Here is a 25,698-nt window from a genome sequence, read left to right as displayed (position 1 = left end):
CTGCCCGTCCCCTCGCCTCCCAGTGACACAGCCACCTCACCGCCCCTGCCGCAGCGAGGCCGGGCACGGCTCCTCACCCGCCGGTTCGACTGGTTCCCAGGGGAGAAAGCAGAGGAGCTCCAGCAGACATCGCTCCTCACGCGAGGGACGGTACATCACCCGTGCCCCGGCCCGGCCCAGCCTCCCCACCCGCGCAGGGTGGCTGCCGTACGGGCAGCTCCGCGCTCCCGCTGCCGGCAGGGACACGCACCCTGGCAGAGCCTGAACTGGGAGCACTGGGAGCCCAAGGGGCAAGGACTCCTGGACACCGGGGTGTCCAGCCCTGGCAAGGTGCACGAGTGGCTGTGTCCTCCTCCTGGCAAAGAGCAGCAGCCGGGAGATGGGCAGGGTCCCAGACAGAGCCCGAGCCTGGGCGTTTGGGGATGCTCGCGAAGATTACAGCCCCATGCAGGGCAAGGGCACCCACGGGGGGGGAAGGAACCCCAGGGTGACGGGGTGTCCCCCACCCACTGCCCCCAGTCACAGACACGTCCCGGTGCAACGCACTTACGGCTGTGCTCGATCATCTTCTCAAAGCCCCGAGATGCAGAGTTCGGTGGCAATCACTGCCCTCTTGCAGAAAGAGGGGGAAATCATCTCCCATGGCTGCAGGTAGAAGGTAGCAAAGAGGGATAGCCATTAACAGCTTGGAAACGGGGCAGGCAGGGGCAAAATCCCTCCACCCTGGAAGCCCGTGCGTTTTTCCAGGCGCAGCCTCTGACTATGCTGTGCCCCAACACAAGTGGCCGGGGCTGGAGCCAAGCCCCGAGCAGCCCTCCCCAGGAGTCAGCATCTCGGCACCGAGACCCAGAGGTGACACGTGGGGACGCTGGCCGGATGCAGAAGGGATGACGGACATTGCAGACCCCGAGGCCCTGGCAGCGCCCGGCATGGGCAGAGGCCGGGACTGCCCCTCGCTGGGCAGCGGGAAGGGACAGGGTGCATGTCCATGTGGCTCGGGGAGGCTGGCAGCTGCATGGAGCCCCAGGCTAGCCCTGCCTGGCCCCTGCCTGACCCCAGACGGAGCCGGGATGCCCGGAAGCCTGTGTCATGCCAGGGCTCCACACACAAAAGGCCAGGGAAGGGTGACGGGCTGGAAACGCAGCCGCACTCCAGGAAGCAAAGCCCCGAAGGCACGCGGAGCTGTGACATAACATCTGCAGACTCCAGCTGCTTCCTCAAAGCCTTCGCTTCACCTCAAAAGAGGAAAGGCCGCTCCCCACCGTGCTCTCGGGCTGCTCTCCCTTCCACAGCAGCGCGATGCTCTGGGAAGGCTGCTCGCGCTTCGAGGGGTCTCTGCGGCACGGCACAGGGCTGCAGCTGCGCAGGTGGTGCTGGACGCGTGGGACTGAGCTCGCTCCAGAGCCTCTGCCTGATCCCTGCTGGCCGGGCAGCGCCCATCTCTTGAGCTGCTTTTGCTTTTAAGTCACACTTTGTTCCCTGACAAGAGACGGGCATGCCCTGACTCGACAGGAGCGCTCGCTCCACCACGCTGCACCTTGCGCTGCGTCAGGTGCCCGCACAGCCGTTTGCCTGGGCTGCCCCAGCCAGGACCCACCGTGGCACGCCAAGGACACAAGCCCTCTGCCCAGCTCCCCGCAGCCCCTTAAACCAGTTTGCAAGCCGAAAGCTCCCGCAGTAGTGCTGGGCACCCTCCTGCACAAAGCACGTGGGTGGCCTGTGGGCTGCCGCTGCCCACCCTCCATCCCATGGTCTCTGGGCATCGCCTGGACCATGCGGGTGGGAGCTGAGACTGCAGCCTGCCAAGGTCCCACACCTCCTGGGGCAGGGGGGGTGGGCTGGATCCTCCCCAGCGAGCGTGGGGAGGGTGTCCCTTACCTGCAGAGCCACACGCAGATGCCAGGATCCCTGCTCAGCCTACCGGGTTACGCTGCCTGCTCTCCCCAGAGTGGGCAGGGCGAGCTGGCACAGCGATGGCACAGCCCCCCAGCCGAGGGGCTGCAGGGCCGGAACGCTCCGCAGTCTCCCCGCTGGCACAGTGCACATGCCTGGCAGCAGCAGCAGCTCTCCCTGACCATTGGGAAAGCTTGATTACAAAATGGGGAGAGGGTGATTAGCTGCTCAGCAGATCCTGCACACCCACCACTTCCAGCATGAGTCTGCACATGGCTTTCCAGCCAGCTGCCAGCGAGGCTGACCCCAGCCCAAGCAAGCGGCCCCTGCACACCTAAACCTAGATGCCCACCCTGCCCAGCAGTGCCGCCATCAGCCAGCTAAACCAAACCTCTTTCCATCCCAGAGCGATTATTCCTGGACGCGTAGCCCAGCTTTGAATCAGAGATGTGCACAGCTCCACAGGCAGCCTCAGCACCTGTCTACAGGCACAGCACTTTCCCGAATCAGGGCGCAGGGGCTGTGAGAGCTCCTCTCCCCACCCACCCCTGCCAGCCTCAACTTGTGCAACACCAGTGAGCTCACCCAGCCCGGGGCAGCGGCTCTGCAAAGGGAAGGGGGTTTGCAAGAGAAGGGCAAGGCCACCCCTGAGCTCGCACCGCAGCCCCCCACTTGCAGACCCAGCCTCGGCACGGAGCCCAGCGCATCCGCGTGGATAGCAGGCCTCTGTAAATCTCCATAAACAGCCCAGGAGCGTCCCAGTGGCGTGGGAACTGGCAGTCACCGTTGCTGCAGCACTGTTGTACCACAGCAGGGACAAAAGCCAGGGAGAAAGAGGGAGTTTTGTCCCAGAGGGCAGGTAAGGGAGTCTGGACGGGTCACGCTCAAACCTCTGCCCTGCCCAGCTTGCTGCAGCACCCACTGTTACAACCACTGGCGAGGGGGTGGGCACCCCAATTCCCCCAGGGAGCAACGACTCCACAGAGCCTGCCCAGGACACCAGGTGCTCCCACCGAGCCACGGCCGGCACTGCCCGTGGCCCCCAGCCTGCATGGCAGCCCCAGGGGTGACCTGCCACGGGCACCCGCTCACTTCCCTTTTAATCGCACTCGGGCGCTGCCAGGAGCATCTGCCAGCCGTGACCTGGGGCTGCTCTGGGACACACAGACCGAGTGACCTGAGAGACAGGAGCATATAAATGGCCCGGTAACCTCCTGCATAAACTCTTCTCCTTTCCTCCTCCACCTACAAAAACCTCTGCTTAGAAACAACACGGTGCAATGCGGAAGAGACGGACAAAGAGCGGGATGGCTGCGGTTCCTCTTATCATCGGGAGAGGAGCAGGACAAATCCTGCTCTGTCAGTCAGTTCACTCCTGATAAGCTATTTTGTGACAGCAGCTCCGCAGGTGAGTCACCCTCCAGTGGCAGATGCTCAGGAAATTATTTCAGGTGATGGTGCTGCTGATAGACTGGTGTTATATTACAATAGAAATCACAATTCCTGTTTCACAACTCCTGTTGTGGGTTTTAAGGAGTGCTTGGGCGGTCCTGCCCCAGTGTTAGTGCAGGGCGGGCAGAGCAGCACCCGCACAGGGGCGGTGGGAGCATTGCTGGCCTGGCTCCCTAGGCATCGGGCCCCCACAGCCTCCCCGTGTCCCGGACTAGAGGATATTTGCTGGGTTTCTGCAGGCAGAAGGCCCCGTCAGAACTGGATGAACATGGTGAGTTACCGACAGCTTTGCCCGCTGCTCTGCCCCCTCCCCGCACGTCAGCAAGCCAGCCCCTCGCCCCGGAGCGGGCAGCCAGCACCCCCGCACCCCACAGCCAGCCAGGAGCGCTTCACTGCCGATGAGGCAGCCCAGGCTGCTGCTCCTGCCCCGAGCCCCCCCAGCACCCAGGCAGGGAATGATTTTACCTGTCTCTCTCAATGCTCCGCTGTAGCTGTTGGATACGGCGCTTGGCTATCCCCACGAGCTCTCGCTCCCACATATCTCTGTGGCTTGGCCCTCTCCCAGACCGGGAAATAGAGAAGCGAGGCAGTGTGTCTCACAAGCCTCCTCACCAAGGGGAATGTGCCCTTCTGTAGCATCTTATCCCCCACCCCCTCCTCCCGAAAAGGGGCTGGTTCTCAGGCAACGCCTGGGTGAGAGGCCCGTGCCCCTGACCCCAGTGCAGCTCCCACTGCGGGACTGCCGGTCTCTCTGCTCAGCACAAGGGACACACTCAGTTGACCTTCCTGCAGCACCTTTTGCAAGCAAAGCCATGGCCACCAAACCCCAGCCTGGCATGCAGTCCCTCCCTGGGAGGGAAAGACTTCCTTGAGAGAGCAGCCACGCATGGCTCAGCTCCCTGGGCACCATAAACCCCTCCACCAGCGAGCCACTGGGATATCATCCCCTCGGGGGTGCAGGCAGCGATGGCTACACACCCCCACAGGTCAAATCCCCTGCAGGCAAGGAGCTAGCCTCAGGTCCCAGCACCCTGCACCCTCTGGAGCTGGGGTTTGCGTAGGAACGTCCCAAGTTCCCTCATTCAGGAGCAGCTGGCACAGCTACCCTGTGCACCGCAGAGCCTGTCAGCCACACGCGGCGGGGAGCAAACGGCAAGAGGCCAACTGCACCCCAGCTGCCCAGGCCTGCTCAGATGGCGTGGGTGCAGAAGCTCATCGGGAGCCCGTGGCCAGCATCTGCACAGCTGGAGTGCAGGCTAGCCATAGCAGCATTAACGTACTTCCAGAGAATACAGCAAGGGAACTCAATTAGTTACGGTAGCCTTGAGCTCTCCAGGAAATCACATGCTTCCATTCCACGCAGGAGCTGTCACGGCTTTTGCCTTTGAATTTAACCAGTGCAGATCTCACTTGTAGTGTGGTTTTGAGAGCGAGTGGGCAGTCACGGAGAGGCAGCCCCAAGCTTTGAATTGGTTTGAAAGTGAGGAGGTTCATGGGCTGAAGAAAATGCAAAACAAACAAACAAACAAGAAACAACCAAAACCAATGGGCAATACCTTCTCTGTGCAGGAAGGTGGCCAGCACTGCAGCATCATGCTTCTGACCTGCATCCACACTAGACCAGGTTGTCAGAAAGGAGCCCGGCACCAGCCGGGGTGATGAGCACAAGTCTGGGCAGGTTGTGGGCGGGGGGGGGGCAGCCACAGGGCCCCCCAGCCATGCTGCAGAGCCTGGAGGAGCCGTCGTGGCCGGGGCCCGTTCCTGCAGGGAACCGTTAGGATCCCATTACCCGGGTCGTGCCCAGCCCAAGCCCCGGGTGACACAGGAGGTCAGCATGAGGAAGGACTGGCCCCACGCGCCCTCAGCTGGCTGCGCTGGAGGACGTGGGTGGCGTTCGGGAGCAAGCCGAGCCGGCATTACAAAACTCCTGGGGCTCCTGCCCGCACCCAGAGCTGCAGACGAGTGGCTCGGGAAGGGCAGCCGAGATGGGATATCCAGGAGACACGCTCCCCTTCCCACCCTGCCGGTCCCTGACTCCCTGCCACCAGGAGCCGGGCTGATCTGGAGCTGGGATCCCCTGGTAGCCCCGCAGTGCCGTCACTGGAGCCAGAAGGACCCGAGGGGCCGTGCAGAGCCTGTCCAGGGCCAGGTGCTCACCACGCTCAGCATCCGTGGCAGATGAGCCCAGCCGTTTGGAGAAAGGCCCCTGGCATTTCCTCAAAAGAGCCAGAAAGCTGATGCTGGGGCACAGCCACGTGCCCGCAGCCCCACCAGCGCCGGGCAGGATCCAGTCCTGCCCTGCACAGGTCCCTTTTGTTCCCAGGCTGGGGAGCAGCCGAAACCGGCAGCCCAAGCCGTGCAGCAGGGCTGTGATGGGGAGGCAACATTTCCTGGCTGGGCGAGGGGCAGTGACCGCTGAGCTAGCAGCACATTAAATCCAGGCTATCTTTGTGTGTTAACTCACAAATAACCGCTTGGCTCTTGCCTGTAAAATCCTGCTGGTAGAGTCTTTGTGCATGGCTAAGCATGCCCAAACACAGTGACCCAGAGAGGGAGGGCTGCACCGCTCCCTCCTACCAGCCTCGGGCTGGAGCATGGCCCCTTGCCACATCCCTGGTCTCACCGCACTGCTGTTCCTCAAAGCCTCAACTTCCGAGCCCTGAGATTGCACAGGGGCCTCTGCTCTCGCTCAAAACAACAAACGCAATCGTCTCCAGCCTTCTGCTGCCCAGGGAAAAAAGTGTGTTGCTCCCAAAGCTCAGCACCCACGTGAGCAAAGGCTTCTAAAACCCCACAGTTCTATCTGATTCATGCTCCTGGATCTGGGGGTTCACTGCAGTTTTTAATCTTCCTTACCTCTGTTCATGCTGGGTGCAGGCCTTGCAAAAAACCTCACCTTACCCGTCGCAAGAGAGTCCAGAAGCAACAGCAGAGGAAAAGAGCTCACTCAAGGCTTTTTCAAGGGAAAAGCAAGTGTGCTGCTTTCCACAGCCTCAGCAGGGCAGGAGCACGCTTTCAAACCGCAAGCTGCCGGGAATCAGCTCTCGACTGCGAAGCAGAAGCCTGGCTGTAAGAGAGGGCAACAGAAGCGTAGTGTCCAGCTGAAACCCCCGCAAAGGGGCTCTGCTCCTCGCCCAGCCCCAACCTGCACCCCGAGGACAGGGGCAGCTCCTTCAGCAGCCGCTGGCTGGTGAGGCTCACGGGACCTTTCCCGCCGCAGCTGGGCATCTCTCATACAAGAAGCTATTGCAGGGCAATACTACTGAAGCGATCGGGCAGGATGGATGCCCTATCCATCACTTGCTGCAGCGCCGGCCGCTGCCCGGGCTGTGTTTACTGTGTGTCCTAGCAGCGGCACAGCCCGTCCCTCCCCCCCCGGCCCCGAGAGCGCCGGTTCCCAGGGGCCAGACTGCTTTCTCCAGCAGCCTGCCGGGAGGGCTTGGGCTGTGCCACTCGGTTCCTGACCCCACGCTGGGCCAGCCAAACAGTAAAACCCAGTCGTGACATGTCTGGGTGGCACAGCCCTGCAGGGCACATTTATTTTGACTCGGGGTTCCTTGGCACATCTGAAAGTGCCTCTTTCATAATGCCTATGACTTCTTAAGCCTCTGGTGCATTAAAGGCAGCAACTCGATGACATTAATAGCCAGCTGCTGGAACTGCACAGGTGGTGTCCATGGGAACAACGCCGCCGATGATCCCAGGTGACAGCAGAGCCAAGCGCTATCGCACCAGGACATGCTACCCCCCTGCTGCCGCCTCCATCCCCAGCAGCTCTAAAGCAACCGAAGCTGTAGGTTGGGGCAGTTTCCCCACTAATTCTCCTCGGGGGTCCTCGGGCAAGCCCAGGAGCAGCCTCTGTGCCTGCCCAGGCTTAGCTGATCCTCCACTTTCTCCGGGCTGCCCGATCACGTAGCTGTGCGCCTGGCGTGCGAAGCGCCGGCTAGCCACACTGCTACAGACTCTTCCCGCCTGCCAACTGCTTTTAGGCCAAGGTTTCACCTGGGTAACTGGTTTTCCCCTCTGGTTTGCAGGATTTAGCCTCCGAGCGGCTGAATGGCAGAGGTAATGCCCGGGGGAGCCGGGGGCACGGGTGCTGCCAGGCTGGGCCTGGTGACACGGAGCCACGCTCCTCTGTGTTGCAGGTCCCAGCACAAGACGCAAAACCTCCACGGCGCTGGAGTCCTTCAAGCGGATCGGCATCCCCGTCCTGGCAGCGGTGCTCAGCCTCGCCTGCCTGGTTACGGTCGGGTTCCTGGGTACGGCTCCTGCTCCTCTCTCCCCTCTCCTCCTGCCTCTGCTGGGCACAGCCACAGCTCAGCAAACGGCTGCGGAGCCCGGGCTCAGCCCAGCTCTGCCACCCTCTTGCTGAGCCCCCCCAGGCAAACCCTGAGCCCGCCAGCACCACGAGCTCAGCACCGAGCTCCCCCTTTCCCTCTAGTCAAGGTTTACCTGGATTACCACTACTTCTTCTGCAAGCATCCCCTGAAGCTGGTGCCGCTGCCGCAGGTGTGTGACGGGCAGGTGGACTGTCTGCAGGGCGAGGACGAGGCCAACTGTCCCCAGTGGGTCCCCGAGGGGCCACCAGCTGGGGGTGAGTCCGGGACACCCTGCTAGAGCTCCGGAGGGGCTGGGCTGCTGCAGCAAGCCCCCGCCTGCTAAAGTCACCCGTGACAAAGCTGACTTTGTGTCTGTCTCCAGCCCGTGTTTCCAAAGACAGATCCATCCTTCAGGTGCTTAACAGAAACACTGGAGCCTGGTTCTGCATCTGCCACGACCACTTCAACATGGTGCTGGCAAAAGCAGCCTGCGAACTGATGGGCTACAGGAGGTATATGGCTGCTTTCTCCACACCTCTCTTGCCTGCTTTATCTGTCCTCTCCCCATAAAAGCTCTTTCTGAGCAGGGCTCTGCTTACTTACAGAGCACTCACAGCTCCGCGCTAATGGACTCGGTCCATCCCCGCCACACAGAGTGCTTCGCATGTCCCTAGGAGCTGGGTGGTCTCTGGGCAGCAGCTTCCCCTGTAAGCGCAATACTGTGCTCAGCGTCCCCGTTCCGTCCCCAGCCCACAGGCACCCTGCCCTGCTCCCACCTCCCCCTCGCTGACTCTCAGCCACCCCAGCAGCAGGCTCACCTCATCATTGCAGCCCCTCCTGGGGCCCGTGCAGAGCTCAGCTGGGGAGGGGGGCAGGGCACCACAGCCCCTTTTAAAGCCCCGGGAGAGCAGCCGTTGGGTGGGGACGGGTGCTGGGCTGGGGAGGTGGATGCTGTGCAGCTGTGATGAAGCGCCACATCACCCACCTGTGCCCTCCTTGTGCGCTGCCCCGAGCTAGCAGCAAGTTCGTAGTGCTGTATTCAACTAAGGCTGGTTGAAGCCAAGATTTGGGGCAATAGTTTGTTCGCACTATGTGTTTGGTAGTGGCCCTGGATCGAGGGAAAGTTTGACTTAAGTTAGGGGTATACTGAGGAGGAGATTGGTTCTGGTGTTTGGACTCCTCGAGGAGCCTAGACTGGGCCCAAGATGGTATTTTCCAGTTCCAAAAAATCAGGGACTGAGCCTTTGAGCACAGGCCACAGATGTCACAAGAGGTAACTGCAGGGACACCCCTGAGGTCCCCTGGGAGCTACCTGCCCCACGCCTCCCTGAATAGCAGGGAGTAGTTCCCCTTCCTTCAATACGCTCCTGTCCCTGGTCCTGGGCTCAGTGGCCAGTCCCCCCCATCCCTCCAGGGCTGGGGCACTTGCCTCTTTTGGCATCCCTGTGTCCCTGTCCCAAGGAGCCCCCTTTTTCTATGGGATCTTTCTCTTGCTCACTGGCACAGGGTCCACATTCCCTTCTTAAGCTCCTGCTTCCTCCCTCTCTCACCAGCTCTTTGCTGGGGCCACGGGACAGCATTTAGGACCTGCTTGTAAAGCTTCGGTCCCTAAAGTTTTGGAGCTGGGTTATACCATCTTTGGCTTAGTCTGAGCCTAACCCACCAAGTTTCCATGCACCCAGAGGTGCTCGGGCACCAGTGCCGGTCCTCTCCCAGCATCTGTGCCCCGCTGGTAGCGTGCCTGGGACTGTGCACCCCAGGGTGTGCTTGCTGACCCGTGCCCCCCCTGTCTTTCAGCACCCCCACTTTCCGGGCGGTGGAGGTGGGTGCAGGGCAGCTCCTGCCTCCCCGCGAGGTCGTGCTGAGCAACGGCAGCCTGGGGATGCCCGAGCCGGGCAGGTGAGTGGTGGGGCTGTGCAGGGCTGGCCGGAGCCGGGCAGGTGAGTGGTGGGGCTGTGCAGGGCTGGCCGCCGTGCCCCTCGCCCTGCGCGGCAGCCTGCAGTGCCTGGCCACAGAGCCAGAGCCCCTCCTCCACCGAATCCAGCCCTTTTCCTCCCTCTTCCAGGAAATGCCTCTCTGGATGGGTTGTTTCGCTCTTTTGTTCCAGTAAGTATTACAACATGTGTCCTAGTTCTTGGCGTGATGGCCCCGAGGACTCTGCTCTGGCCCAAGCCTTCCCCACTTCCCGCACTGTTTGCATGAGAAAACTTGGATTTAGTTACTGATAGCCTTTTTGTTAAGACAGTATAAACCTCCCAGAGTTTAAACACCCAGGAGGCTTAACCTGCTGCCTGGGTGGGTTGACTTTTGCTGGTGAATTATTCTGCTTAAACTAATCAGCTTGGTGTGCTGGAGAAGGCAAGGGCTGGATGAGCCGATTTCAGCAAGCCTGGGGACGATGTGCAAAGAGAAAATTAGAGGTGGTGTGCCAAATGTCCCAGGGAGGGGTGACATAGGCAGTGTCCCAGGGGGGTGAGGCACCTGGACCGCGCTCCCCTCCCTGGGAGGTGCAGGAGCCTCCGTCCCCGCTCACCCCCGAGGATGGAGGAGGGCAGAGTGGGTGCTTTCTCTCCCCGCTGCCGCAGCTAAATCGTGTCGCTTTGTCGCTGCTCTGCCGCCCGGCAGAAGACTGCGGGGAGAGCGTGAGGACCCCGCGCGTGCTGGGCGGGAGCCCGGCCACCATCGAGGCTTGGCCGTGGCAGGTCAGCTTGCAGTACAGGAAGGAGCACATCTGCGGGGGCAGCATCATCGACCCCAGCTGGGTCCTGACGGCAGCGCACTGCTTCAAGTGAGTCGGCGACCCTCCCGCTGCAGCGCACCGGCCAGCCGGCCCCGATGCGCTGGGGCTGGGGCGGCTGCTCGAGGCTCTGCGTCCCTCAGGGTTTATGCCACGCGTTGCTTAAGTGTCCCATAATTAACGTGTCTGCGCAGGGCTTCGTGCCCCTTGGGTGAATGCAGCTGATGCTGAGCAGGGCAGCGTGTAGGCAGGGCTTTGCCGTCCCTCCCCGCAGCAGCCGTGGAGGGGAAAGAGGGGAGCAGTAACAGGCACGTCTGTGCACAGGAACAACCCTGTCATTCAGAGCTGGCGCGTGAAGGCCGGCTCCAACCTCCTCTCCGGCACCGCCACCCTCGCCGTGGAGAAGGTCTTCCTGGCTGAGGTGACACCCACGTCTCCCAAGGACAATGACATTGCCCTGGTGAAGCTGCGGTTTCCCCTGCGTGTCTCAGGTGAGATGAGGCACACACCTCCTCGGAGCAAGAGGCAATGCTCACTGGGCACCAAGCAGCGATGCGAGGGGACCACATGTGAGCGGTGCCTTACCGGGAGCGCAGCGGGGATCGGGGTGGCCCCGGCCAGTCTGGGCAGGGGCACCTTCCCCACGAGCCTGCCCAGCCATCTCCTGCACCTCACCTCTCCCTTCCAGACAGCAGCAAGCCCATCTGCCTGCCCTATTTCGACGAGGAGCTGGCGCCAGGCACGTCCCTGTGGGTGATAGGCTGGGGCTACACGCGGGAGCACGGTGAGTGGGACAGCACGGGGGCGAGCGCTGTGCCTGGCTGTGACGGGGGGCTGCCCCCAGGGGCGAGGGCAGAGCCCCCCCCCAGCATCGCTCGCAGGAGGAGACGGGCTGGTGGGCTCCCCGTTTGCCCGGGGGCCCCTCCGAGCGGCCACACTTCACGCAGGCACGTTGTCAGAGACCCTGCAGCAGGCGGAGGTGGAACTCATAGACAAGGAGAGCTGCAACCTGGTCGCCTACCATGGGGAGGTCACCGAGAAGATGCTGTGTGCCGGCCTGCCCCAAGGCGGGGTGGACACCTGCCAGGTGGGGGGTCCTGCTGCAGAAAGAGGGGGGTTGGTCTGCACCCGTCAGTGAAACAGCCCCTTGCAGGGAAAAGCTGTTCTCCTGGGAAACAGCTGTGAGCGCCAGCACCCACCGTGCCGGGGGCTCCTCAGCCCCCACTCAGACGGTTTGTCCTTCGCAGGGGGACAGCGGCGGGCCCCTGCTGTACTCGGGGGGGCACTGGCAGGTGGTGGGCATCGTCAGCTGGGGCCAGGGCTGCGGCACCCCCAGCACGCCCGGCGTCTACACCAGCGTCCGTGCCTACCTCGACTGGATCTACGCCGTCCGGAGGGTCAGTGCCGTGCTGCCGACACCGCTGCTGCGACACGCACGGCTGCTCTGTCACGCAGGTTTCGGGGGGGCGGCGGGGAAGGGTCAGGGCACCCTCGGCAGCTCTGCACTGAGGGGATCCGCACTGGCAGAGCACAGCATCGCTGCGGGGCTGCAGGCAGGCAGCCAGCCCCCTTGGGCTCTGCGCGGGAGCTAAGCCAGCTCCTGAAGGACACACCACCCTTTTCCTCCTGGTTTCAGCTGCCTTTTCAAAGCTTGCAATCTCTTCTCTCCCTCTCTCCTTCCAGTCGGAGCTCTGAGACCTGCCGGGACAGGTCCCTCCTCTCTCCCCACGCCTCCCTCCCCGTCCCTACGCGCTTGGCTGTCTCGGCTCTGGCAGCTGCTGGGAAATGGATCTCAAGCCACGGAAGGTGAGCGGTGCCTCCCAACCCTCGCTGGCAGGCTGTGATTTCGCGTGCCAGAGGCCAGCCAAGGAGGCAAAGGGCGGCTCGGAGTGACAGCCACCGATACCGTGAAGGAATCTGACCAGTTCAAGCTCCCTTCCGGAGAAAGATTAATTTATTGCCCTGTACCGACCCTGCTGTGGCAGGAGGGCTCCTGCGGGGCTAAGCTCCTGTTTGCTCACTACTGTTATACAGAGAGACACAATGTTTGTGCTGTGGAGTACCCCCATTAAAAGAAAGTATTTGGTTTTTCACACAGCCTCTGAAGGTTTTGTCCCTCTTGCTTGCCAGGGGTATTTTCCTCAAGACCCCACGCTGTGCCGGAGCTGCTCTCCCAGCACAAGGCAGGGTTTGTTTGCTGGCTCTTGTGAAGAAGCTGTTCCTGCACACAAGGAAGAAAGTGCTGCGCAGACCTCAGCCACTCAGACAAGCTGGGCTCAGTTTAAATTATTGCAAACAAACAAACACTTGATTTAAAAATCAACTTTTTCTAGCACAGCTTTGGCCCTGGTAGAAATCAGGGCCATTCCCACGCAACGTGGCAGGGAGGGATCCTGCTTCCCAGGCGGTCGCGCACCGAGTACCCACCAAGGTACCCGCCGAGCCCCCTGCAAACACTGCCCGCCAAAGGAGGCATGGGCGGCCTGAACAGACACCCACAGCAACCCCAACTACAGCGAGTTTCTCTAGTAAACAAACTTTATTTCATTCAAGGCAAAGCTAACTAAACCTCTACAGTGCAAAAATGTGCTGTAAGTCATCACACAGCATGTTGTACACATCCTGTGTTTCTCTGCAGGTATCTCCTACATGTATTTATATATGCTTATACACATACGTGTCTGTCGCAGCACGCACCTCCGGCAGGGCCTTCTCCCCCACCTGCCCCGGAAAGCCCCTGCAGACCCCCCCAAAGCCCTTGTGACAGCAGGGACCCCACAGGAGATGGCACAAGCTCCTGAGCCAGCCTGCTCCCCCGAGCCCCCGGCGCTGCGCACGGCACCCGCACACGTATGTGTATAGAGTTACATTTCAGAAACCGGTTACGTTGACTTTTTCCATCAAGCCAAAGGAGTAATCCATGCATAGTACAGCATTGCATATCCTGTGGTAAGTGGAACTGCGTCCAGATACCGTCTAAAAAAGGCCAACAGGTTAGGACAGCTAAAAATAGTTCTTTAAAAAAATCCCTTCCTTGCCTCACTGTCGTCTCCCACAGGAGGTCTCCTCCAAGGATGGGCTGGGGGGTCTCTTGGGGCAACTGGGAGGTCTCACACCTTCCTGCCCAGACTCTCGTGCGTGACAATGGCATGTTAACAATACTTGGCATTTACAGAGTGCCTTTTGCCCCAGGATCTCTGAGCACTTTGCAAAGCGATGCAGGGAGCCTCACACCTCCTGCGAGGTAGGTCAGATTTACTGTCCCCATTTTACAGATGGGGAAACGGAAGCACAGAGAACTCAAGTGATTTGCCTGAGGGTCCCACGGATCCTCAGAGAGGGGACTGGGGTCCTGGGTACCTGACTCCCACCTGCCTGTCTAACCAGCAGCCAAGGAAACCTGCCCGGGGCCAGGCGCTGGACCCGTCCCCGGTCCCAAACGCACGGCCCCGCTCCGGCGGGCACCCCTGCGCCCAGCCTGGGCGCAGCCAGCCGGCCGTGCACCCGGGCGAAGGCTGCAAGGAGCTCCCCGTGCCACAGGCCCCACGAGCAGGCAGGTGGGGTCCAAGCCCTCCCACAACAGTCTCCACAGAAGGCAGCACCTGGCCTTCCCTCGCCTGCCTTCCACTCCGGCACCTCTGTCGGGGTAGAAGCGCCTGCAGCCAGGGGAGTCAGGGCTCAGCTTTGATTCCCAATTCCGAGTGGGGATGGGGGAGCTGCCTGTCCTGCAGCTACACTGACAGACACCCACAAAGAGAGGAGAAATAGGGAACAAATCACATTGTAAAGGACGTTGTCAACTTCACTTGTAGGATCAGCTCATTCCCTTCATGTCTCACATCCTACTACAGCCCTTGGGAAGGGGGCTGGGTTGCCCGAGTCCCCGCTGCGGGTACCCTTCGCAAAGACCCTCTGACTTTCTGTGGCAGCCCTCACCTGAGGATCTCAAAGCACTTTACAAATGTTAGCCAAGGAAGCCTCACAACCACCCCTGTGAGGTAGAGCAGTATTATTATCCCCATTTTACAGACGGGGAAACTGAGGCATGGAGAGGCAGAGCGACTTGCCCAAGGTCACCCGGCAGGGCGGTGGCAGGCCCAGGAGCGGGCTGGCGCAGCCCCAGCCCGGCTCTCCTCGCCAGAGCTCGACCGTGCTCCCTCCCTGCATCGCGGATGGAGTGCCACGGTTTTCCTCAGGTGGAAGGGAAACGCAAACAGCCGTTTTCCCACTGGAGTCTAATATAAAAAACATCTGCATAACGAGTTAAGCCTTGGTGAGTCGGCACCGAAAGCATCGCTGCTCTAAGTGCCGAGCTTTAAAAGGAGGGGAGGAGGAGCGAGAGCAGCAGCAGCAGGAACCCAGGGAGCGCCTCCCCAGAAGGCTTCCCCTGGGGAGAAGCCCCCCGCTGCCCCCAGGGGGTGGCCCTGGGCGGGGGCAAAGCGGGTGCGAACCGTGGAGCTTCACCCCGCCGTGCTCCTGGGACGGGCCGGCAGCGACCCCGCGACAGGGCCAGCCCCGGCCGCTTTGCCCCCCAGCCCTGCCACAGGGGAAACCGAGGCACCCCGGGGCCAGCTCGCCCGGCGGGAGCACGGCGCCCAGCTCTTACTGGGAGGAGATGACAGCCCTGACAGCAACCGGTCTTTCACTGGTTTGGTTCTCAAGCTGAAGGGGAGAGCTGAACCCCAGCCCCATCACAACAGCCCTGCTTCCTCCCTTCCTCCCGTGCCGGACCCTTGAGAAACGCAGCGAAGGCAGCAGCCTCTGTCTCTACGGCGAGTTTCGTGCAGCCTTGCTCTGCTCCAGAAACCTTCAGCATGCAGCAGGCAGCTCCTGCCCGTGCCGGCTCAGCACTGCCAGAGTCAGACAAGACACCCCAAGCTGCTCGCAGCCTCTACCCCCCAGGCGTGCCGGGAGCCCTGGCCGCCCACCAGCCTGCACCCCCGGCTGCAGACCGGGTACTCCCCAGCACCCAGCCCCCTCCCTGCCCGCCTGGCACCCTCTTGCCTTCGCTCAGAGCGGAGCAGGCGGCTCCCTCCATCCCGGCAGCGTCCCAGACCAAGTCCGCAAGAAGCTCCCAGTCCCCACGGCAGCCGAAGTCTTTTCCGAGAAGCAGTGCAGGTTGCAGGCACGTGTGTAATAGAAACATGTCTCAAGCGTTGGCAGTTTGGCAAGAAAACAAAAGGGAAAGGCTTGTCCCCCTGCCCACCCTCCCCGCTGCTGGGCGGGCCGGGGCTCGGAGCGCCGCTGCTTCATGCCTTTGGGGGTGCTTTTTGTTCCGCCTTGGAGCCAGCCAAGCCGTTCTCGGTGTTGTCGTTCCCCGACGAGCTCACGAGACACTCCTTCCTGGGGGAGGACACACAGCCTGCTGACAGCCCTCAGCCCCTGCCCTGGCCCCTCTCACCACAACCCCTGCCCCACGGCAGCACCCACCGAAGGGCGCCGGGACCGGCACCCGAACTCACTTCCCATCCTGGGTCTTCTTGATGATGAACAGGACCACCCTCTTGATGAGCATGAAGAGGATGAGGAGGCCGATGAGCCCCCCCACAATGCACACGATGATGAGCGTCACAGTGTTGTCTGCCTCCACCACTGCAGGAGAGAAGGTGCTGAGGGGCCTCAGTAGGGGAGCAGGGAGCTCCCAGCTGCACAGCCACCCCCCGAAAAGGCAGCGACCCCCTCCACAGAGGGGCTCGAGGCCAAGCCCTGCCCTTCAGGGATGGCAGCTACCTCCGAGAAGCCAGGACACCCCGTGCACTGCCACAGCCAGGAGCCGAGGTGGGGCCGGCGCAGGTGTGCACCCCCGCTGCCGTGCCACTCGCGGGGTTGCACTTACTCTTTTGGACCACCGTGAGATAGATGGTGGCGTTGTGCTGCGCGTTCTTCTCCTTGGGGTTCTTGACGTGGCAGGTGTATCTCCCAGCATCGCTGAACTCCACATTCTTCAGGACGATGGAGATGTTGTTGTCCTTTCCAGTCGTCGAGCCGACGAACTCGACCCGGGGGTTGCGTCCCACCAGGAAGGGCTCCGAGGCTTTGCTCTTTATCTTGCCATGGTAAATCTGCAGAGGCAGGGATTCAGGACGCGGGGTCAGCTGGGCTCCCGACAACCCCCGTGAGGGAAAGGCTTGAGTTTTCCTGCCCCACCTCTGCACGCACAGCCACGCCGGGCCGAGCGTCCCCGCACACCCCATTAAAGCAGGGATGGCCGTGGAGGGGGACCTGATGCGCAGCCCGTGGGGAAGCAACAGATCAATCTGACTTGCCCTGCAGTGATGTTACAGACCACACAAAATACGGGAGAACCCCAGGGCAGAGAAAGTCCCTTTGCTCTAGGGCCGGCCAGGGCTGACCAGTCTGCGAGGACAGACCTGCTCAGGAGTTTAAGAGCAGAATATTCCCAGCAGAGAGCAAATCTATACAGAACCTTTAGTATTTCAGAGCTAGTGCAGGAGGGGAAAATTAACCATATTTTGCCCAAAGTGTAGCCTTGCACCTGAGCAGCCAGTTTATGATGGATTTCTGAGAAGAAATGAGCCTGTGGGCAGCAGAAAATGCAGAACAGGTTTGTGCCAAAAGCACAGATGTGCCAGGGTATTTGAGTCACCCAGTTTGCACAGCCCTGTCCCCCCAAGCTAGAGACGCTTGGAGCCATGGGCATCCTGCAAGGGGAGAAAGGGAACTCTGGGAGGACTGCAGTGCTGGTCTGCACTGGGAAAGTACAAAAGGACCTGCCAGGAAAACAGGCGAAGCCCAGAGAGCAACCCACCATCTCTGTCAAGTTGAAATACCATGTGAAGACCAGGTCCTGAAAGCCTATGCAGGTGGTGAAGGTGCAGGGCAGTAGGACGTTGGAGTTATTCAGAGCCATCACAGTGTTGGTCTTCCCCACCGACACCTCCAAGGCGAAGGCGATGGCGAAGACGTGCAAACCTGGCAGGGAGAGGGGAGGAGAGCGTGAGGACACGGCGCGGGCACGCAGCCCAGCCTGCTGCGGGGCTCTGCTGCCCACCTGCGCCCTCGGGGCGGAGGGGACAAGGAGGAGAAAGGTGCGTGGGAGGGACCACTGCTTCCCCACTGCTCCCCGGCCTCCAGCTGGAGCACCAGCCAGAGCGGGGATCCCCTCCCGGGGAGCACGTGGGGGGCTCAGCCATCGCCCCCGCCCCGAGGTCCTGCTCCCGGCTCCAACAGGGACCCACGGCATCCTCCTCCTCCTCCTCACAGCCTCAGCACGGGGGGCACGAGCCCAGCTCTCCTGTCCTCCCGCAGCCCAGGGACGGGTCTGTTACCCCTCGTTCCCTTCATTCCCGGGGGCTGCCACGGCCGGAGCAAACGCGCCCAGCCCCAGGACAGCTCGGCAGAGACAGGGGACCTGCTCCTGGAGGAACAGCAGGGGCTGGCTGGCACCCAGAGACAGCAGGGATTCAAAGGGAACCATAATATCACCACGAATAAAGTATGCAAATGAAAGCCCTGATTTGCACGTTATCCACAAGGCCTTCAGCTAGACCTTAAAGCGGGGGGGGGGGGGAAAAAAAAGCCCTAAGCAAAGCAGAGCGCTCTGTTCTTCAAGCGGGGAGCTGGAGCACTAATGAGCACTGCTGCCCCGGCCGCCTGGCACGTCGCCCGTCCCCCCACGCCTCCGGAGCGGCACCCCCTCACGCCTGCCTCGCCGGGAGCTTCGGCTCCCGCTGCAGCTGAGGGATGACCTTCAAACTGCAGAACGCGGCTCTGCCGCTCCTCTCCCCGCTGCCAGCAGGGAGAAATGCGTCGAGGAGCAGGTACAAGAGCCGAGGGCATGCCTGGAAGCTCCCGGGGTCCCACACAGGGGACTGGCTCCGCACCCCTGTGCTGGGTCAGCAGTGTCCACATGAACCGTCCGCTCCGGGCCGGGGGGAGCAGCCCCACTCCCCATCCCCATCCCAGCGGGGCCCCGCCCTGCTTGTACGATGGGGTATGGCCAAGATGTGATACCACCCAGCAAAACATTGTCCTCCCCTTTCCCAGACCTCAGCCACCAAAGGGACTCAGCCATCCCTACACAGCTTTCCCTGGGCACAGGGAGAACCGAAATAGGGGGCACAGAGCTCTTCCCACAGCTACAAGCTGGCCCCCAGCTCCACTGCCGCCTTAACTTGGATACACTGCCCTCAGCTTCATATTCGTGTCTCTCTGCAGCCGCCTCAGCTGCTGATTTATTCTCCCACACATGCCCGTGTTAACAACTCCCCAGGCACGTCGCAGCCCAAGCCAAGCCTGAGAGCCCTGCATCCTGGGCTTCGGGCCCTGCTGCAGTGCTGCATTGCAAGCACTGCAGGGAAGGAGTTATCTGACTTTACAAAGAAGCGCTTTTCATTTTGCTCGAGAGGCTTCAGCTAACGTTAGGGAGTGGTTCCCACCAGATGGAGGTCTCCCGCAGTTGTCAGGCTCAGAAACCAGCCCTGGGGATGCTACAGAGGAGAGCTCGCAGCCAGGAGTGCCGCGAGGGAATCGTGCTGCTACCTGGAGTAAGATTTAGCAGAGGATGCCCGCCTCTGCAGGTATGCCTGAGCAGGCAGGGTGCTGCAAGCAGACAGTTACTTACAGGAAAGACGATTCCTCGCACCTTATAACACTTTTAATCCTGTCTGCCACCGCTATAAGGTCATGAACGTAATCTGAATTGAATGTGTGGGGTAAATGGAGGCTGATCTTGTTCCTGTCATGCTGTGGTTTCAGGAAGACAGACTTGATACGTTACCACTAAATAAAGCACAGAGGAAAACAGTTGGGAGGCTGGGAGATTACTGACTGAACCTGCCACACCACCTGCCACTGTTACTTTTCTCTCTGCCCAAAGCTGCTGCACTTTGCCCCAACCCTCAGGGCACAGGGCAAGCCTCTCTAGGGGCTGCAGGCCCCCTCCCACGCCTGCAGGCACAAGCTTTCCCCAAAAGACAGGGAAAGGCAGCCAGAGAGCAGCCCCTCCTGCTGCGGCCAGAGCCCTGCCTGCCTGCTCTCTGCTCTGGCAGAGGGTGAGCCCCGCGGGCCAGCCCCCGCCCCAGACCAGGGCTCCCAGAGCCACCGAGCCATGCCCAGCAGCGTGGACCCAGCCCCAGCAGCGACAGCCCTCCAGCCCAGGCCAGCGTCCCGAGCCAGCCTATCCGCTCCCAGAAACCCAGTCTGGGAACCGCAGCCCTAATGGCAAGGGCACACAGGATGCACCTGAAAGCCACGGGACACCTCAGCCATCTGTCAGAAAGCTGTTCTACAAAAACTTTCAGCGCCCATAAAAGCCGGTGACCTCCTGGCGCAGGCAGCAAGCCTTGCCTGGCGGGCTGGCCAGGCTCCTCTCCGCCGAGAACGAGGAGCTCCCAGCCCAGGCACGAGGTGCCCTGGGACAAGACACACGGGCCTCACCCTTCCCGTGCGCATGGATGGAAAAGCTGTGCTGTGGCTCCCTGGTGCAGGCAGGAGCCCGCTGCCAGTCCCTGGAGAGCAGGGCATCCCCAAAAGGCACAGTCCTGCCCAGACGCCCTCCTCTTCCCACCTCCCCTGCCAGGCTCCCAGCCCACCTGCGCGACCTGGGGGACAAGGTTCCCACCTCCACGCCCGGGATCCCGGACCCGCAAGTGCCCTGGTCTGCAGCATCCCCGAGTCCCTCCCACCACCCCACTGCCAGCCCCGTGCTGAAAGCAGCTCGCACTGCATCAATCGGAGAAGGCACTTTCAACCACGTACCAGCCCCCAAATCCTGCAGGGAGTCAGGTACTTACGTGTCTTTTCGTGTCTCCAGCTCACTTAAAACAAGCTTAAGAACTATACCCTCTAAAACACCTCACAAGGGAGCTTCCCAACAGCAAGTGCTGCAAAGGCAGTGCTCGGTTTCAGGCTCTCTGTGCCCGCTGACACACGGATCACCTACACGAGCAGAAGTGCAGCCGGTGCGCGCGGGCTGATGCGGGCGGCTCAGAACCGGCCCCAGGGGCTGCACTGGGGAGGGGACGGCTGCGAACCCCTCAACCCCTTCCTCTGCCGTGCAGCCAGGGGGTCTCGGGCATCCCCGGCCACAGGTCTGGACGTCAAGCAGCGGCCCTGCAGCATGGGGTCATCCCCGTGCCGGGGAGAAGCGCATGCAGATGGTTGTTTTACAAACTGAACTGTAAAAAGAATGACCTGTCGGCAGGCGTGCTGGCGGCCGTGTTGAAGCAGTGCATGGCTTCCCTACAGCTACTTCCCCAGTTCACGTTAGCAGGCAGGTAGCCACGGTCCCTGCTCACAGAGCAGCAGAGCGGAGCAGGGCAAAGCGGGATGCAGCCGCAGTGCTCACAGAAGAAAGCTCTGGCGATGTTAGCGACTGATGCAGGCAGGGCAGGGGCCGGAGCCAGGACTTCAGCGTCCGCTCTCGGACTCGGCTGCGAAGTCACCTTGGACAAGTCACTTATCCACAGTGCTTTGGACTCTCCGGCTGCGGAGCAGAGATAACTGCATTAGCGCCCGTGGACGGGAAATTCATCCGAGCAGCGGCGTCCGATGCCTTGCGGTGCAGGCGGGCCAGATGCGAAGCAGCAGAGCGCGAACGGGGGGGGTGCGGGAGGGGGTGGGGGGGGCGACTTAGCAAGGGTCACCCCGCTTCGGGAAGACGAAGGGGCGTCTGGCAGCCGGGGGCACCCCGCGGTGCCACCCCGCAGCGGGCTGCCGGAGGTGCCCGAGGGTCCCCAGGGCGCGGCGGGGGGGGGGGGGGGGGGGGGGGCAGGAGGATGCCGGCGGTGCCCGGGGCGGAGCGGGTCCCGCACCCCCCTCACCCCCCGCAGCCCTTACCCAGCAGCGCGGGCAGCAGGCGCGGCGCGGCGCGGCGGCGGGCGGCGGGCGAGCCCGGGGCCATGGCTGCGGTCCGCCCGGTGCCGGCCCGCAGCGGCCCGCCTCTGGCCGCCCCCGCGGAGGGCGAGCGGCGCCGGGTGGAACCGCGCCGGGCGGGGCCGCGCTGCGCCCTCCTCCGCGCTCCTCCGCGCCCCCCCCCCCCCTTCCCACCCCCTCCGCGCATCCTCCCGCCCCGCCCCGTCCCGCACGCCCCCACGCCAGCCCAGCTCCCCAGGGTCGCCCCTTTGGGTGCCCCCACGCGGGGCTCGGCCCCGACAGCGAGGACCCCCCCACACACACACACACACACACTCCTCGGGAGCGCGGGGCTGGTGGCTTCCCCCGCCGCTGCCGGGAGGACGCAAAACGGGCCGAGGCTGGGGCTCAGCTCCCGTCCGGAGCGCCGCGGCAGGGTGACACCCCCAGTCCCCCTGCCCGCTGTCCCCATGCGGCTGCCGGCACCCCCCCGGCCCCAGGGCAGACCGCCGACAGCTCTGCGGCCGCGGGTGGGGACACAGAGCTGGGAAGCGGTGGGCAAGGCTGCGGGGGCAATCCGCCCGGCGCCAGAGAGAACACTTGGAAAACTTGTTTTTCTCACTGTGAGCTTCTTCCAGGATAATTGGCTGCACATAGGGTCACGGCTCCGCAACCTTTTTGTCAGCGTCACAGCCACTAGCCTTAACCTTCAGCAGACCGCATCCCAAAGGGCGGTGGCAGGGCCCCTCCTAATGGAGGCCCCCGGTGATGTGGCGTGCAAAGATAGAGCCTTACCTTTGCGCCCAGATCCATTAGTCGGCCAGACCTCTGCGCAGAGCAGCAATTTGCTGGGGGTGATGCATCCTGAGAGCGGGCATGGCGGGAAGGGGGAGGAGGTGCTGCCGTGCTCGTGGTGCAGGAACAGCACTGACCGTTCCTCCGGGGCTGCAGTTCTTGCTGGCACAAGGCTGGTGTCCCAGCAAAGCTCACCCCGCGGGGCCAGGCGAGGCTGTAGCCCCCTTGCTGGGTACAGCGTTACAGCTTCCCCAAACAGGATGGTTTTTTTTTCGGGTGTCAGGGCAGCTTGCCCGCAGGGATGCCTGCCTAAGGCCCTGTCTGCATGGCCGGGGTGCCACGGCCCCTCATCCCCAAGGCACTTTGAGAGACTCCTCAGCCCCACTCCCACCCCCTTCGCAGCTCACTCTCATTCCCACCTGGCCAGGAGCAAGAAGCAGGAGGGAAGAAGGAAAGCAGGAGGCTTTGCAGGGCACGGGGGCGTCCCAGGGGACCCTGAGAAGATGCCAGCAGTGCCTGTGGGTTGAGGAGTTAGGGCTGCAGAGCTGGCAACAGACAGGAACAGTACAGGCAGAGCGGGCTGGGCAGCGCTGGCAGCTGGCGCTGCAGGAGTGGCCTGGACAGTACTGCTGATGCGGCAGAAGGTGTCTGGGCGAGCGGCTGTGATGGCTACAGCTCGGTGATGGGTACGGCTCGGTGATGGATCCGGCTCGGTGAGCAGGCAAGCTGTGTGCCGAGGCAGGAGGAGCGCTGCATCTGCTGGAACCTCACTAATTGTGAGAGGGGTGGCACACCTCTGAGGAGCAGCTTGGCAGAAGGGGTGGAGGGGTGCCTGTCACCCCTGCAAGGCTGCATGATGGCTGCTAGGGCCACAGTCACAGGTGCTGAAGCAGGGGGGCAGGTGAGGCAGAGGCTGGACCCTCCAGGACCACAGAGACCCGCAGCACTGGGGACCTGAAACAGTAGAGCCCATACCCTGGTGCAGGGAAAGGCCATTACCTGTGGAAGACTCCTTCCCGGGATGCTCAGGTGTCTGCCAAGTTTGCTTCCAAAAAGGTGGGTAAAATTGGGATGGGTTTGGCCAAACTGCCACTGTGAACCCCCCGGCAGAGCCCTAAATCCTTTTGGAAGCAGGGAAGTTGGGAGTAGCAGCACCACCCAGCTGGGAGCGTCAGCCAGTAAATACGAAAGGGCTCCTGTGGGCACAGACCGGGTGTGCTGGGCAGGCGGGTACCCAGCTTCTTCCGCAGTGACGTGCCCCTGCGGCCACTGTCTCCCTGCAGAGCATCTCTGCAGGGGCAGCGAGCCTGGGGTCATGCTGCCCAGTCCCACTGCGTGCCCAGAGCCAGCCGTGCCCCCCTGGCCACGCAGCCCCAGGGCTCAGAGAGGGATGCTCCCTGTCACAGGAGCCTGATGGAGCTGTCACACTTGGCAGCCCCGGCCCGTCTCCTCGGTCGACGGATCTCACGAGACATCTGCCGCTGCCGCGGGCCTGGGAAAAGCTCTGCTCTCCTGCAGCCCGGCCTCAGTGAGGGCTGTGTGCCACGGCCGGGAAGGGCACTCACAGCAGCTGGCCCTGGGATTTTGGCACGATGCTGAGGTGTCCGGCATGGGACCCGGGGATACTGCGGCTCAGCGGAAACCTGTTTTGCTGAGTCCAGCACAAGGCTGCTGTGTCTGGTTTCAGGGAAAGTGAGCACCCTCTACTTGGACAGTCACCTCCCAGGGGGGACAGGAAGAAGGGCTTGGGGGTCCTACCAGCTGGCTTGCAGCATGCCGGGGGAGTCACAGCGGCTGCCAGGCCCCTGTGTACCCCTCACTCCCTCTCAGCTTGCACTAGCGGAGCTGGGAGGGTTAAAATGCCGGGCTGCTCTCCGAGGAGGGCTCCTGCTTCCCTCCACGTGGGTATGGAGCAGGGTAGGGCTGAGCAAAGCAGTTGGGCTGCAGCCTCCCAGCTCAGTGCAGCAGGTACAGCGCTGGCCCCCGCTGCCCCGGAGCATCCTGCCCAGGCAGCCCCAGCCCCGCTCCCAGCAGCAACGGGAGGACAGTCCTGGCCCCCTCCCAAACCTCCCAGAGCCAAGGGATGCTGGGCTCCCGGACCACGAGCAGGCAGAGCCCTGCTGCCGACGGAGAAGGTGGCGACGCTGGAACAGAGCTTCCCATCAGCACCTTATATTTACTGCAAGGTCCTCTGACTGTGACCTTTAAAAGACAAGGTGGCCTGGCAGCCCGGGAGCCGGCAGCGGGCAGGAGGCACTCGCAGCGATCAGACACTCCGCAGAACCGTCCTGGCTGGGCCAGGCACGCCTGGCTGGGAGCTGAGTGAGAGGTCCCCGGGACTCGGACTGCGGGTGAGTGCTTGGCTGCCTTTGTCATTCTCAGCCCTCCCTTGCCTGCAGCTCTCCCTTGGAGCAATGCTTTCCCCTCTTTTCCCCTCTTCCTGGCTCCTTCTCCCTGCGCAGAGCCGACCTGCCGGCTGCCTCCTCTGCACCCGCCAGCAGAGCTGGCTGCCCTCTGGGGCGGGCAGGTTCCCTGCCCCCTTTCACGGGTCCTTTAACACAAGCAGGGAAAGAGGAACAATGTCCCTCGGCAGCCGCTGCAGAGGCATCTGCAGGAAACACTGAGGCAACCCTCAGTGTCCCAGGAGAAAGTTTCTTCCTGACCTGGCACAGCCTGAGGCCACCTCCACCGGACCCTCCCCAGCTCCAGCCTCAGCTCCCCAGTGCTGCCCTTCACACCCCTCAGCTCCCCGGCATTCCCTCCCAGGGACCCCCTGAGGCACCCCAGCAGTCCCCCGGGGCTCTCTGCACAGCACTGAGCTGAGGTCCCCGCCATCTCCCCACCTGCTCTTCAACATCTCTAATCCCACCTGGTCCAAGGAAATTTATACCGTCTGTACAAGGGACTGTCCCTGGTTCTGGAGGATTCATGACACCCTGGCGCTGGGAGGGTTGCAGTCACTGCCCTCGGTCCCTTGCAGTGATGAAAACTCACCCTCGTCGTGTCCCGCAGGGCTCTCCTCCGTGATCCCACAGTGCCTGCCTTCCTCACGCGTTTCTCGCTAGTGACTCTCCCAGAGGCGTCCCCAAACGGCCAACCTGTGGGTCCCCCGTCCCCTTTGCCTATGGCTGCATTCCGCTGACTCCCCCTGAAGCTGGCAGGGCAGAAAGCCGACCGCCCTCCTCCAGAGCTGCTCCTTCCTGCAGCAGCGAAGCTGTTCCCGGCCGTGGGCCAGGTACCAGTTGCAGCCTGGCTGGGCTGTACCCCAGCACCAGCCCGGTGCTGTAGGACTGTGACAGTGGAGGGCATCAGAGGTGATTTTGGTGTCCTTCCTCCCGAGGAGGGCGGGGAGAGCTGCCTGCGGGGAGGTGGGAGCTTTCCGCAGAGTTAACCCCGCGGGCACACGCGAGGGGTGCAGAGCGCAGCGCCGGGGCCAGGCAGGCGGCACTGGGAAGAGCTGGGGCTGCTGGGGCTGCTGGCTGTCACCCCGCTGCTCGGAGCGGCCGTAGGCTGAGCGAGGTGGGGTTGCTGGGCAGGCCAGGCCGGCAGCGTTAGCCCAGGAAAGAGGCAGTCGTAGGTGTGTAGGGGTGGTGTGCGCCGGCCAGACCTTGCTTGCGTGCGGACTTGGGATGCGCAGGCATTCGGCGGCCCCAGCTGAAGGGCAGCGGGGAGAGGCACAGCTCAGGG

General features: G+C 62.5%; 2 protein-coding genes and 1 long non-coding RNA gene across 8 annotated transcripts; 1 reads left to right on the top strand and 2 right to left on the bottom strand.

The window, feature by feature from the left end:
* Nucleotides 1–6,634, bottom strand: LOC116964968. Its single transcript, XR_004409056.2, has 3 exons — nt 6,247–6,634; nt 551–645; nt 1–89 (listed from the first exon to the last, which is right to left on the bottom strand). It is a non-coding gene; the product is annotated as an uncharacterized LOC116964968 (long non-coding RNA).
* TMPRSS4 (transmembrane serine protease 4) lies at nt 2,695–12,494 on the top strand. Its single transcript, XM_033006220.2, has 13 exons — nt 2,695–3,616; nt 7,380–7,410; nt 7,491–7,604; nt 7,787–7,939; nt 8,047–8,176; nt 9,462–9,563; nt 9,730–9,770; nt 10,290–10,452; nt 10,726–10,892; nt 11,090–11,185; nt 11,349–11,488; nt 11,649–11,798; nt 12,085–12,494. The coding sequence occupies exons 1-13, from the start codon at nt 3,608–3,610 to the stop codon at nt 12,094–12,096; spliced, it is 1,308 nt and encodes a 435-aa protein (XP_032862111.2). The 5' UTR covers nt 2,695–3,607; the 3' UTR covers nt 12,097–12,494.
* A 427-nt stretch (nt 12,495–12,921) lies between these two features.
* SCN4B (sodium voltage-gated channel beta subunit 4) lies at nt 12,922–25,283 on the bottom strand. Of its 6 annotated transcripts, XM_042800508.1 has the most exons (6): nt 21,202–21,328; nt 20,711–20,848; nt 17,171–17,334; nt 16,238–16,463; nt 15,864–15,993; nt 12,922–15,744 (listed from the first exon to the last, which is right to left on the bottom strand). In XM_042800508.1, exons 1-6 carry the CDS (start codon nt 21,263–21,265, stop codon nt 15,651–15,653), a joined length of 816 nt encoding a protein of 271 aa, XP_042656442.1. In that variant the 5' UTR covers nt 21,266–21,328; the 3' UTR covers nt 12,922–15,650. The 6 variants fall into 6 exon arrangements, with proteins under 6 accessions (XP_042656442.1, XP_032860237.1, XP_042656443.1 ...); XM_033004346.2 differs by lacking the exons at nt 20,711–20,848; nt 21,202–21,328 and adding an exon at nt 25,006–25,283; XM_042800509.1 differs by lacking the exon at nt 20,711–20,848 and having other exon boundaries at nt 21,202–21,335.
* Between the last annotated feature and the right edge of the window lie 415 nt (nt 25,284–25,698).

This window comes from Tyto alba, unplaced genomic scaffold, assembly GCF_018691265.1.
Source record: "Tyto alba isolate M040663 unplaced genomic scaffold, T.alba_DEE_v4.0 Super-Scaffold_32, whole genome shotgun sequence".
Lineage (NCBI taxonomy): Eukaryota > Metazoa > Chordata > Aves > Strigiformes > Tytonidae > Tyto > Tyto alba.
This window is presented reverse-complemented; position numbering and strand designations above follow the sequence as displayed.

What these genes read in the sequence shown, in the direction of transcription:
- SCN4B (XM_042800508.1), bottom strand. Translation starts at nt 21,265, where the DNA reads ATGGCCCCGGGCTCGCCCGCCGCCCGCCGCCGCGCCGCGCCGCGCCTG. An exon ending in ATTTCAACTTGACAGAGATG is followed by an intron (nt 16,464 to 17,170) that starts GTGGGTTGCTCT and finishes CTGCCTCTGCAG; the next exon opens with ATTTACCATGGCAAGATAAA. An exon ending in AAGAAGACCCAGGATGGGAA is followed by an intron (nt 15,745 to 15,863) that starts GTGAGTTCGGGT and finishes GTCCTCCCCCAG; the next exon opens with GAAGGAGTGTCTCGTGAGCT.
- TMPRSS4 (XM_033006220.2), top strand. An exon ending in GAACTGATGGGCTACAGGAG is followed by an intron (nt 8,177 to 9,461) that starts GTATATGGCTGC and finishes CCTGTCTTTCAG; the next exon opens with CACCCCCACTTTCCGGGCGG. An exon ending in GCGGGGTGGACACCTGCCAG is followed by an intron (nt 11,489 to 11,648) that starts GTGGGGGGTCCT and finishes TGTCCTTCGCAG; the next exon opens with GGGGACAGCGGCGGGCCCCT.